This window comes from Ruditapes philippinarum, unplaced genomic scaffold (genome assembly GCF_026571515.1).
Source record: "Ruditapes philippinarum isolate M1 unplaced genomic scaffold, ASM2657151v2 ctg16_1_1_1_1, whole genome shotgun sequence".
Lineage (NCBI taxonomy): Eukaryota > Metazoa > Mollusca > Bivalvia > Venerida > Veneridae > Ruditapes > Ruditapes philippinarum.
The window spans coordinates 350,114-364,361 of NW_026867154.1; the positions used below are offsets into that span (position 1 = coordinate 350,114).

General features: G+C 31.3%; 2 protein-coding genes across 2 annotated transcripts; both read left to right on the forward strand.

Moving 5' to 3' along the window:
- The first annotated feature begins 303 nt into the window (after positions 1 to 303).
- On the forward strand, positions 304 to 5,033 carry LOC132735058 (lysosomal proton-coupled steroid conjugate and bile acid symporter SLC46A3-like). Its single transcript, XM_060721961.1, has 4 exons — positions 304 to 1,600; positions 2,376 to 2,459; positions 2,806 to 2,962; positions 3,223 to 5,033. Exons 1-4 carry the CDS (start codon positions 475 to 477, stop codon positions 3,287 to 3,289), a joined length of 1,434 nt encoding a protein of 477 aa, XP_060577944.1. The 5' UTR covers positions 304 to 474; the 3' UTR covers positions 3,290 to 5,033.
- A 4,129-nt stretch (positions 5,034 to 9,162) lies between these two features.
- On the forward strand, positions 9,163 to 11,616 carry LOC132735066 (calmodulin-A-like). The gene is made up of 5 exons (XM_060721969.1): positions 9,163 to 9,303; positions 9,901 to 9,931; positions 10,161 to 10,304; positions 10,852 to 11,094; positions 11,313 to 11,616. The coding sequence occupies exons 1-5, from the start codon at positions 9,301 to 9,303 to the stop codon at positions 11,339 to 11,341; spliced, it is 450 nt and encodes a 149-aa protein (XP_060577952.1). The 5' UTR covers positions 9,163 to 9,300; the 3' UTR covers positions 11,342 to 11,616.
- The last annotated feature ends 2,632 nt before the right edge of the window (positions 11,617 to 14,248 follow it).

The window sequence follows — 14,248 nt, forward strand, 5'->3', positions numbered from 1 at the left end:
ACCATTCCTTAAGAAACTAGACCTATATCTGATATAAATAAAGGATTGTGTTTCAGCCCTCTCTCTTCGAAACATCTTTGATCTTTAAGATCATCTTTACATATAAAACGATTACATGCAGGCATTAGAATATTAAAACTTCCACGAGTTTATTCTATTGTTTCGTAATTTTGTATACCTGTACATTGCCTTAACCTTTCTTTAAGCATGTGATGTGGTCACATGTCTGATGTTATGCACCTTAATATATGTATGAATACATGTATGCATTACAATAAACAAAGAGTAAAAGTTTATTTAATCAGAGTGTATAATTGTAACATCTTTATCTTGCCGTCCACGACATTGGGACATCGGTTCACGTGCTAGATATTCTTCAAAGTGATTCAGTTTATGGGTGTTTATACTTATGATGCTTGTCTCATTGTTTAAGATTTCTTTCAAGTAGCAGATTGTGGAGATAATTTATTAGAAATGAAGACAGGTGAGACAGAAAGAGAGAAAACTCCTCTTCTGAAGGAGACGAATTCTTCTAATGGATCTAAATTCGGATACAAATACTTCTTACTTTTATTAGTAATGGTGTTTTTATACATCTCTGTAGGAATTACTTTTTACACTATATCCCAATGGATCCAGTATAAAGTCAGGAAGGAAATATTGCAGGGTATTGAAATAAACTCGACTTCTGTATGCGAGGGAACAAATCAAAGTGACCCTGTGTATGAAAAGTTTCAAACGGTTGAAAAGAAAACAGCATTTTGGCAAATGTTAAACCAGCTGGCATCAAGTATACCTGGGAGCTTAGCAGTTTTAATCATCCCATCGTTTTCTGACAGTTTAGGTAGAAAAGTTTTGTTTGTATTACCAACGACTACAATTTTGCTAAAAGAAGTAATTTACGCTTTGATAATATACTTTGAATGGGACATTTTGTGGGTAGTTTTGGCATCATTGTTCGAGGGAATATTTGGTTCATTCTACTTATTCAGGTCAGGAATGTATGCTTATATTGCAGACATAACAAAACCTGGCCGACATAGGACATTAGCACTGACAATTTTGGAAGGAAGTTTCTTAATTTTTATAACATTATCCGGACTAGCAGCAGGATATTTCATAGAGTTTGAAGGCTTCCTTGTGCCTATGATAACATGTGTTGGGCTTATTTTTTTTGCATGGTGCATTGTTATATTTGCACTGCCTGAAACTCACGAAAAACACAATAGAGCCAAAAAGATGCCTTTTGGTGATCATATGAAACGCATTACAGGTTTCTATAGGAGTAAACAATTTTCAAATAAACGTTCAGCCTATGTAATGTTATTATTAGCGTTTTTTATTGCGGAGCTCACAAGTAGTCATCGAACATCTTTAGAAATGCTTTATCAACTTGGAAAACCATTTTGCTGGCCTTCACAGAAAATCGGATTATTCAGCGCTGCAAGACATGCGACTGAAGGTTTTGCTGGCTTAGTACTAATTGCTCCACTAAAGAGTTGCTTTTCAGAAATTATTATTGCGATTCTGAGCTCAATGTTCAATGCAGGATCATATGTCCTCGAAGCATTTGCCGATACAGACCTAATATTGTATTTAGGTAAGTTCATTAAACACACTGTAATACATATTTTATCATCTGCTGTAGTCATCACAACTTTACATAAACTATGATATATGTAGTTGAAAATTGAAAAAACAAAAGCTGGGGTTTATAATATTCACATGTGAAGTATAAGAATATAACGACTATATACAATGTTACAAAGTTAATCTTATTTGTTTAATTATTAAATTAAGAAATGAAATTGGTATCAGCGGTGTTTATCGACTCTTTAACACCGGTTTGGAGTTTTGGTTCGTAGGAATTGATAAAAAAGGCCGTAGGTCCGAGTCGTTAATGTTTTTGCATCAAAACGCTCATATCGATGTCATTTCGATTCTAACAAGACTAAATATGGGAGGTTACTTCCGTTATTTTTATCATGTACGAAGTAAAGAAAGTAATACCATATGCATATTGATTAGATGAAAAGCATGTACGTTGTAATTTAACTATTCAAGTATGTTACTAATTAGAAATTTCGCCGACTATTATAAGAACCAGAAGTAATTATGTTACTTGTGAGCTTACGAGCAAATATCATAAATCATGAAAATATATCAACTTATACCACCAAAAGCATAGTTAAGTATGTCTCCCTTGTAAATGATCCATGTAGTGTTACTATGCCTAGACGCGTGTTTGATAATTTCAATAAGAATTATCAAGGAGTTCAAATCATTTGTATTTAGTAAGATAGGTAGCTTGTTAGAATTAGTTATAAATCATCAAATATACGTGGTATTATATATGAACTCGTGTTTTATTACAGTACCTATACCAGCTACATTTTCATTTCTCATGATTCCGATGATAAAAACTATGATGTCGTCAATGACACCGTCAGACAAACAAGGTAAATGAGTTGTGTACACTAACTTTATTCAATGTCGAAGCTCATTATTAATTTATATATTTAAAATAGAACACAACATGTTATAATATTATACCATTGATTGGTTTGCATGAGAACATTAATTTCTGAAGTGAGGAACGAATAAAGTAAAACTTAGTCATGTGTGTCAAAATGATAAAAAAAAATTATTTGGATAAAGTAAAAGAAACCAATTATTGTTCGTATTTTCATAATTAAGCAAACCATTTCTGTTCTAAACAATTCAAGCATTTGATTAATTCACACATTTGTCTTATTACAAGTAATGACTTTTAGGAAATATTATTGTTTTGTTTTCTGTTTTCAGGATCACTGTTTTCTGGTATTGTATTTGTAGAAGTTTTATGTTCAATAACTGCAACCTATCTATTCAACACCATCTACTCAGTAACTCTGTCGTTATTCCATGGTTTAGTGTTTCTTGTTCTCGCAGGTCTATGCATTCTGGTATTGATCGTATTAATGTAAGTAATTTATACTTTTTAATTCAACAAAAAAAAAAAAAAAAATAATTGTCATCTTATTTCCGAAAAAGGTCAAATTCATCAGGCGATGTAAGATGCATGGTTTTAAACCCTTATAATCACATTGCCATTTATATAAGGATGTCAATTCAGACAATATAATTAAACCTTTTTTTGTTACTTTTTTAAGAACTATTTCATCGAACATTATACTCATAAATTTAGAGTTTATCTCCATAATAAAACATTTATTATTTCAGATTGTTTGCAATGACACAAACTGTGGAGATAGCTCTTCCAAAACTTGAAAAGATTGTGACAAACTAAGACATTGCTGCACAGAAGTCTATCACATTCAAAACAATTTTTTGACCACATCTTAAATCTTTGAATCTATTCCTACCTTTAACTTTAGATAGTTTATGAGTTATTTATAACGCTGTATATATAGCATTTTGAGGTGAAAAGTTGAAAGGTAAAATTGAATATATAAAAGTTTAACAGGTTGATATTGTTTACAATTACTTTATGTAACGATAAAATTTAAGTGCATACAAACCAATACAGTGTTAATTCGGTTAGGATAAATTCAAGTTGATGATAAGAATAAAGGTAGTTGATACAAATATGTTGTTATGATTTTACCATGTTTATTCAACAAAGTGCATGCAATTTTCCTTTATGCAGAAACTGTTTCTGAAATTGATAAGAATGGCATTCATACATTGAATAAATGTTACATAAAATTACTTTTCCATATTATGTCGATATTACAGTATGCATTTGCACAATTATATTTGATAGTAAATATATAAATTCTATATCCACAATGAAATGTACAAACAAAAATGTAATTGTTAACTTACCTAAATTTTTTTATATTGAGCCATGTAGATAACGGAGATAAGCAGCTCTTATATACACCATTGAAAATTTCACTCATGCCTATCGAAAAGTGAAAAATTGGGCATTTTGTAGCAAATAAAACTTAATGGATGTACATTTTATCCTTTTATATTATAAACCATTTGAAAGTTAAATCTTTTATCTGTTGTGCATGTTAAGATATTGGTAATTTTTCATGCCTTTCACTTAGAAAAACATAGCAGAACATACCCACTAAGCCAGGTTTTTCGCCAGATGAATAGTTTTGTAACAAAAAATATATGTAGTTCTCTTTAAGAATGGATGTATCATTTATTTTAATGGGAACTGTAAATGTTTTTACTTGCAGCCATAGACCAATGTATCAGCTTTAAGAAAATGTATTATTTTACTGATTTTGATATCTGGTTAATAAGTTTTACTTGCTACAAGTTGTAAGTGGTATCTTAACTGGCTAGAAAGTTGCATATCTCTTTAATCTATGTCTCTGTAATCTATGTCTATGCCGATACAACAAAGATTTGAATCTCTACTTAATATATTTAATTGAATTATTGTACATTGAAACGTATGTTTATGAAAAATGTATACTTTACCATGTATTATACTTTTCTGTGCTATGTATTTTACCACCAAATTGTTTCTTGGCGATGAAGATGTACATGTTTTTGACAATAAAATTTTGACTTGAATTGACTTGATAAAATATTTACAGAAATGCCATTATATTTAAGTATTCCACGGACATCTATTTTCAACCATAATGTAGGTATAAAAATACAGGAAATTTTACTTTTAAGAGGAAAATAACTTGCCAGATGTGACAACTTGTGAACCACTTAAGCTAGTGAACTTTGTTACATAGGGACACATGTTGTTTGACACGTTATTTTCTTCTGTTACAAGGAATAGTGTATACATTTTAAATAAATGTTGTTTGACACGTTACATTTTAAATAAAAGTAGCATGACTTTACAACAATTAATTTGCGTTTGTTTGCACTTAAAAAAATCAAGTACACTGAAAATAGTCAATCGCTTTTAAAACATGATTTTGTATTGTTTATGATGATTTCTAGATTTGGGGGCTATTGATAAGTTTATGGACCTCAAAATCTGAATTATATACATGTATATACTTTTGTTGGACTATAATAATTGTTCTTTGTTTGATGCATGTGTAAGAATAAAATGTAATTATTAATATATTCGTCTGTTTTTTTCTTTCTGGTTTACACAGAATCTAGGAATTGTTCGTGCTGTTTTTAAAGAAGTATATATCAAAACAACAGAAGTAAAGTAATGTATTTGAACGTTGTATAATGCCCTTTAAAAGCCTGATATTTGCCTAAGGGTGCTTTAAACAGTTGAAAGAGGAATGTACTCTGTTGCATTTACATATATAGTAAATCAAGTCCTTTTAGGCTGACATTTGTCAAGAACCTGCATATAGTCAATTTCCGAAATCGATCGGTTTACTCTTCTGTCGTTACCAAGGCAACTAAGAAATAATTCCAATTGGCCCAACTTTTTTTAGAAATACTGTGCATATACCGTAATACAGGTCCATTCACCATATGTATAGCAAAAAAACAACAACAAAAAACCCCAAACAAACAAAAACACCCCCCTCCAAAAAAAAGCGTTATTGACAGTTGATAAACTGGCTACCGCATAGTTCAAACCTTTGAGAACATTTTTCGTTCCAAGTCATGTGAACAGAACTCTTAGCTTTGAAGGTAAAATCTTTAAAAAATACCCTTCAGCTTGACTATATTTTTTATGTGTGATTATCTCTTTTTTCCTAAAGTCACAAAAACAACATATTGTAGTAAAGTTTAGTTTTCCTAAATAAGAACCCATAGTTTTAACCTATCAAGAAGGTATGACAAATGTCATTTTAAGTATAGTAATGGTGCCAACTTCACAACAATTTTTACATTCTGTGCAGTCTGTTTTGTATGTTTAAAATCGTCTAACTGAAATTGTTTTACAAAGACCTTCTACTTTTCGTATTTAGGAGTGACACATACCCAGCCCATCTCTGTATTTCTGTACTTTGATATTATGTTGCGATTAACCCATTACGCGATATACACGCCTTTTAACGCCTTTTTCACCCCCCTTTTTGTTGTCTCAAATGGTGAAAAAATGCCTTATTCAGGCCCCAATACTTGTTTTTGTTTGAGAAATGTTGTTAAAAAAAGTGACCACTTTTTCGGCGCAGCCCCCCAACCAAAAGATACAGCAGGGGGTTGCCAGAAGGGGGATGCGCCCCCTTCTGTTTGGGGGGTTTGAAGGGGGGCGGAGTCCCCCTCCTCGCCAGGAAAATTTTGGACTTGTGAGACGCTATAAATGACCCCAGATTGATCATAAGGTAACGTGTAACTAGCGCTGAAAAGCATTTGACTCTATCTCAATCCATTGAGAAGTTGCAGCACTTTGAAATCAAGTTTGATGGAAAAAATCAACGCAAAATAGTGATTTTTTGGCAATTTTGAGATGTCCCCTTGTTGCCATGGTAACAGAAAATTTAAGCCTGATTATGTTGTTGCAAGGGCAATGGTCCAGTCAACATCTGTGCCAAGTTTGATTAGTGTTGAAGCAGTTTTTATCGTATTATAGCAATTTGAACTTATAACGTGAGACTTTTCAATGAAAACAGCCATATTTCACAAAATGCTCATGAAGTTATGGGTTAAGACATCTTATAACATTGCTTGTAAAGTGGTCTTAGGAAACTATTTTGTCTTAATATATACCAGTTATTAATATATGATACACGCCATACAAATTTGATAGTCAACCTATTTTACCATGACGTTGTCAACGACAGAAGAATGAAAAATGTATTGTAATCAATAATCTTTTTATTTCATTTTGGCATTTTAAAGACCTACTACCTTAATTTATTAGTTAAAACTAATCATAGTAATATTAAAAATGTAAATAAATATAAAACAGGCATATCATGTTGCTCGAGATTTAACCGGTGTGTTCATGGGTAAACAAAGTTAATATAATTTATAGAAGAATGAATTACTTCATGTAGATTATAATTGCTGATATACATATGTTGGTATTTTCCTGAATGACGGAAATTTATTTAATCTTTAGACGTTGGAGTTGTACAGTTTGAACATGCGCATTGAAGACAAAATAAATGTTGTTAAATTCAGTTGGTAGGACAAAATTTCTATATATTTTTACAATTTACAATTCTAATATTAGGTACAAAAGTGGCTAAAAGCGTATTAGAGAAGCTTCATATAATTCATCGCTCAACATCAAATGACACATATGATAAAAATGCTTGGCGTTGATTTTGTCTCTATCTACGAAGAAACTGGTCGCATTTACCAGAAGTGTTTGTTTTGCAACAACAGATGTGCAGAATGTTTTGTCCCGGTGTATCATAGTATTGTGAAAATTCTCTAATAGAAATCGTTGAAACATTCATTGCGACTAACGTGTTCACTCTTCTGTACAGTATCATTACATTTCGTTGGTTCTTTTGTGTCGATCATATCGGATATAAATACAGCTGCGACAGAAAATATTTTCACTCTTTGTCTGCAAGTGGCATCAGATTCAACAGAAAGGATCAGGTATTATGTATCTTAAAATTTTCCCTAAAAATGATGAATGTTTTTTTTCCAGATTGTAAGATGGCCCTGTCCATTTGAGATATTAAGCCTTGTAAAGGTTCAAAGCACATTCACATTGGTGTAAAACGATTTGCAGCTTAATACTTCACATAGTTTGAGGGTTATATTGTGTCTATCGGAACTTGTTCCGACTTTCACAGAACCTTGGATTATTCATCGCAGCAAGACACGTAACAGTTGGTTTTACTGGCTACGTACTAATTTCTCCACTCAAAAGTTGCTTTTCTGAAATAAGTACAATTTTCAACTCAAAGCATTTATCGAAAGAGACATCATTTCGTATTTAGGTATGACGATATTTATCATTATCTGATAACACGTGGTATTTCTAAATTCAACAATCTGCATGATAAATTCGAGACATTTATAATGTGTTTGGCTGTATTCTTTTATATCAATGCTTTATTGTATTGCATAATGCCTTGCAAAACTCCCATACTTTATATATTTGACATGCAAATCCAGAAAGGAATGAAATGAATTTTAAAGGCTTCAAACAAGATTGACTGTTCAATACACTGAATCTAGTATTTTATACATAATTTAATCAACACTATGAAGTTTTTAAAATTTTATATGTGTTTTGTTAGTAAATTATAATATAAACAAACTGTAAATGAAATATATGAAACTAATGTACATCTGTGTCTTTAGAAATATATGTAAAGCCTACTGTCTTTGTGGTCAATTACTACTCTTCAAAACTCAAAACCGTTAAAATAGCCGATAAACACCGCTGAAAACAGTATTATTTCTTAAATATTCATTCCTTATTACATAGAATTGCAGTATGTCGGAAGGGGAAAAACTGTCAGAGGATTGTACTGGCGAGCTTAATAATATTTTTCTCAGACGAGTTTCATAAAATTTTATACATTAAATCACAACTCATATCACATTTTGATCACATGACTAATTTTAAAGAAAACAATTCAAACAACACATATATGTAGACGTTTAACATATAACAAGAATGGATGTAATAAACGTGTGCGCCATATTACATATATTACACATAAAACCAGGGAAGTCATGAGACAAAACTATATGTATAATATTACTAAACAATTATTTCAATGTGATATTTGATATAGATGTAACACTAGCACAGGAGTGGATGTTCAATATATCACTCGCTATATTTAATATAAAACAAGGGAAGTCATGTGATTAAACTATATTATAATATACCTAAATAAATATTTCAATGTGGTATTTGATATAAATGTAACGCAAGCACACATATTAGAGACAGGTGGAAATGTCTAATTTTACATACCTACTTATTTGTTATTATGATATGAAAATGATCGAGACCCACAATATGCTCGGCTTAATCGTCTATTGATGTATGATAATGATGCGAGGACGAAGTATATCAAGTAATTTAATCATATAAATGAAAGCGTTGATGCATTTGACTTCAACTGCGTTTTATAAAACATAATGATATTGCACATATTAAGATTATCGATGTTAAATGCCCCTTTCAAGTTGTTGAATTCAAAAAATAATTCATAATTTATACATCTCATATTAGCAATCAATATACTCATTGCAAATAGTAAATTTCAATAAATTGTGTATTTGAATGTTATCTTTTTAGGGTTATGCGACCAGCATATTTAATTTTTAATTTGTCGCAATGCGTCACATATTTCAATAGCATCTATCAATTATATTCATTTCAATGTATATTAGATATTAAGTCATAACTGTCAAAAGGAGTAAGATTTTGTGTGTGTGCGTGTGTGTAAAAGTGGAAATCTCTTAAATATAACAAAAATGGTAAGTTAAATTCTTTCTTAAAATCATGTTATGAATTAAATAGTAGATACGCAGATTTTGTTGAAATTTGCAGTACAAAACTACAATAGAACTATACAAACTATTCCATCATAAAAGTGTTTTTTTTTTAATTTTTCTTCATAGCAATTTACACTGCTTCAGCTTTGACGTATTATTGGAGAAGGACCTCTTTCATTAAACTTTCAACCTGAAACCCTTATATAAAAGTGAAATAAACAGTCATGAATATTCAAAATACCATTTAGTTTACGGTTACAACCAACATTTTATATAATAATTTGACTTTATTCTCTGTCAAAGGTATCGTGGAACTACCTCAACACGCTGGTTCTTGGTTGCCAATAACGATTTGAGTTTTAGTTAGAATTATTTTGAACATTTCTTTGTCCTTCAATGAGTGTTACCATGTTACCTGTAAAAACGATAATATGCAAAATTATATATTGATGTAAAGAAAACAAGAACAATAAGAAGAATTAAGAATTAGCAACATCTTTGTGCATTTTGTTGTTTTTGTTTTAATTCAAAAAATATTTGAAACATTTGATAAATAGCAAGATTTCGTTTATTTATCAGGCTGACAAATTAACAGAAGAGCAAATTGCTGGTAAGATGTTTCTTTACCTTTACATTTCATTCACTTGGAATTATTTTTATTGCAACCATTCATATCAACGTTATAGACACGACACTTTAACACTTTAATTTAAAATAATCATTGAATCAAAGAAAACAATTGATGTAAAATAACTTATTTTTCATCTAATAAATTACGAAGCCAAAATGCGATCACACATTATAAGATAAATGTAAACACTTTTTTTGTTTTCGTGTAGAATTCAAGGAGGCGTTTAGTTTGTTTGACAAGGATGGTGATGGCACAATCACAACAAAAGAGTTGGGAACAGTAATGAGGTCCTTGGGGCAGAATCCTACAGAAGCAGAGTTACAAGACATGATTAATGAGGTGGATGCCGATGGTTGGTTTGGCTTGATTTCATACAATGTTAAAACAATTTCTAAATTAAGAATATAAAACATTATTATATTGCTTGTACCAAATAAAAGATCATATAAGGATATATCATATAATACGAACGTAGATGTATTTTCTTGTTGATATTTTTATTCATTTATTATGTTTGGTTAGATTTATCGTCGCGCAACATCGCAAAGGTCATATCGCGACTTTTCAGCTTTACTGGTGGATGAATACCTCATGTGCCCCTCCGTGCTTTATTTAGAGACGAACGGCACCTGAGAAGAACAACCGCGTTCTGTTAGCTAGCTTGATGGTTCCTTACATGAAAAAATAACCAAAATCCCTGACGGGTTTTGAAGCCACAGCGGTAAGGGGCAAATGGTTTGAAGTCACGACCTACACCACTCGGCAATTTAACCTTAATGTGATATATTGGCTAGTGCAATGAATATACTTATCATATTTGTTCTTCGTAATCTTATATATATAGTATTCAGTGAATGTTCAACTTTCATTCATAATTAAAAAAAGAAATATATTAACAGGAAGTGGTGCGATTGATTTCCCAGAATTCCTTACTATGATGTCACGTAAACTGAAGGATACAGACGATGACGAAGAAATATGCGAGGCGTTCCGAGTTTTTGATAAAGACGGTAACGGATTCATCAGTGCGGCTGAATTGAGACATGTAATGACTAATCTCGGAGAAAAACTTACAGATGAAGAAGTTGATGACATGATCAGAGAGGCTGACATTGATGGAGATGGCCAAGTCAACTATGAAGGTAATGTGAGTTTGATGACTGGATAAAGATATTTTTTCATTTATAATTCCCTTTATTTGCGTCAACAGAGACAATGAAATGTACAAAAACAACTTAAAATAAATAAATAGAATCAAAGTAAAACAACAACAATTAAAAAAGAAACAATGTTACACCTGAATAAATGATGCAACTGCGTGTATTTAAGTAACTCGGTGTTTTTTAATCTTTATTTTCAGAGTTTGTCGCCATGATGAGGGGGAAATAGCTATTCAACGTTTTCCTGAATTAGTTATAAATTTCTACAGTCTATAAAATTTAATATTTAAATGCTGTCCAAAAAGCAAAATGTACAAAACTTTTACAGATAAGCTACAGTTATTTGATTCACATACCGCGGGTACACTGGAATCATTATTGTACTAAATCTTTATATGTATGTGATTGGTTGTGACGCTTCATCGTTGTAGTTATAACTAACATATTTAATTTATATACATTTGTATAATATCGTGTTAAGTGAAAAAAAACATTCGCCTTTCTGTCCAATACATGTATTTCAACAAGAAGGCAATGGTGGCCAAAAATTGTCCACCTGGCCCTAAAATTGGGAAACAAGGAAATTCGGATAAATTGTACTAACGGGAAAATGAAAATTTTTAGTAAAAATTTAAGCATACTTTTTAAAAAGGGGTTTTACAAATGCCCTTTAAATTTTAAAGGAAATTAGTCAATTACTGTGGCTAAAATATTCAGTTTATAAAGAATTAGCACTTCTATCATATTGAAGTTCTGAGTTGTGGTCAACATTCACTCTTCCTAAATACAATATACAAATACAAACTGCATGTGGTTTGATAAAATGTTGTAATAATTGGAAAAATCATTTGAAATAATACATAAAAACCTTCATATCACATGGTTGTACTCTATGTGTTGCGTCTCAAGATTAGAATTCCATACACAGTGTCTGTAAAGCAGATGATCCAAATTATACAAAGAAACAAATTCTGTTTATATAGCGTTGAGTACTTTAAATTTGTTCCATAATGAATTGAATAAGCATAATGAGGTTCAATCCACCAACGATAAGACACGGGGAGATAAGTCACTGCTGGAAAATGTCTATATATACGGACTTTCAACAAAAATAATGTCGGTTTGCTAATTATAAATATAGAAAAAAACTGCAAATAAAAATACCCTGAAAGTAATTTAACATAAAAGTTATATATCAATAATGTTTTTCTTGTCAATTTCCCCCTTTCCCTTTATATATACATACTGCCTTCGTATGAATAAAGTTTATCTATCTTATCTATATAATTCAATATATGTGACACTTAGAGCGGGGCTAAATTCGACCCAAGGGTGGTGTTTTATATACAACTTCTGTAGAGGACTACAAGGTGATGTGCTACAAGCCAAATAACTATGCGATGGGTGTTATAGTTTCAGGGGAGAATGTGTTTATGTAATGTTTACTATATAGGTCTGTGTCACAGGGACAATGTTTTCATATTGTTTGCTCTGTATACAGTGATTTACAAGTTTATACAGTGATTTAAGAGAAAATTATTTCAAAAGCAGTATAGTAAGCTGCCCAAGTAAGTGATAAGTTATTTATCACAGTGAAACTAATAGCATTATCTCATTTTTTCTTGAGAAAACATTTGAAATAAGGCAATCATTTGAGTCAAACTAACCTATATTGCTGTGTATTGAAATAAATACAATGAAACTTTATCCACAAGTCATATGCATCTGTCATTTCTAAATAGTTCCCTAACTATAACATATTGATATAATTAATGAATACGTAAATAAGAACCAGGCTGAATGGAATGTAAGTGCTGGAAACTTTATCCATAAAAATTGTAGGAGGAACTACACACATCCACAAACGCTTTAAGAAATGACCGACTATAAATCAATTATTTGCAACCTTATAACAGGTAAAATTAGAACTTTAGTCCGTTTTGTGGTACTCTTGCAAATTTAACTGAAGAAAGTGCAAATGAAAGAAAACGAAGCCGTATTGACGGTGTGAACTCAGTTACATAATTAGGATTTCAGGTAATAGTAAAGAGACAAACTATGACAACTGGGCCCAGCAAGTATTTGTTAGAAATTTCCATGTTATAGATTTACCTGCAGTATATTCTAACAAGCATGAAGCTCGAATTTTAATACTGGTTAAAGAATACCAAACGCTTGGCAAGAGACCAATTGGATGACCTCAGTCTCTTTTAATAAGCGAACATAGATCTTAAGAGAACCACATTTGACCTTATAGAATCATTAGTGTTTGAAATTATCTTTTGTCCAATAGGATCGCAGTATTTCATATGAATCGTAAATTCGGTAAGTCGACAAATAGTAAATCGACTGTTTATAGAAATAATTTAAAACACTAAACCGGTTAAAATTTTATTAGTACGTATTTACAAAGTTAAATTTGTCACTCGGACTAATCAACTTTAACCTATACATGTTATTAATAAACGTAACTAAGTATTGAAGACATTGACGAGTTATTCTTACCATTAGTGAACTTGGTGGAAATGGAGATCTCTACCACGCATATGACAAAAAGGCATCATTTTGGACATGACATTGTATATCAGTATTGTCTAAAGACGGGAAAGCCGGCAAGATTATGGTGGAAAAACCGCGTCTGTGATTTTAAATGAATTCTCAGACGAGCAATATTGTATGACAGTGGAAGAGAAGAAAGGCAAATTAAAACAACCGCAACAAAATTGATCAAATCTGATATCTATTAACTGAAAATGACATATAGTAGTATCATCCAACTCCATTACATTTGTCATTTATTATTAAAAATATATATGATACATTTACTGTCAACCATAAATCCAGATAAAGAAGAATTGAAGTTTAATTTTATTAAACAAGCCATGATACGCAGAAGCGCATTGATATCTGTACAAATTGTGGTCTGTGTGGAAATGCACCACCATATCGGCTCAAAGTTCCTCTTTGATTTCTTGCATGAGCTCGAATGTAGTCGTTCTTTTTCAGAGACTTAGATATTTGACAGAAATGCTGCTGGTACTTTAAATACCATTCCATGTTTTTTTGTCGGAACTTTTGTACAATGCGTAGCAGATACTATTTATCACAATATCGAAACTATCGATGGACGCATTAC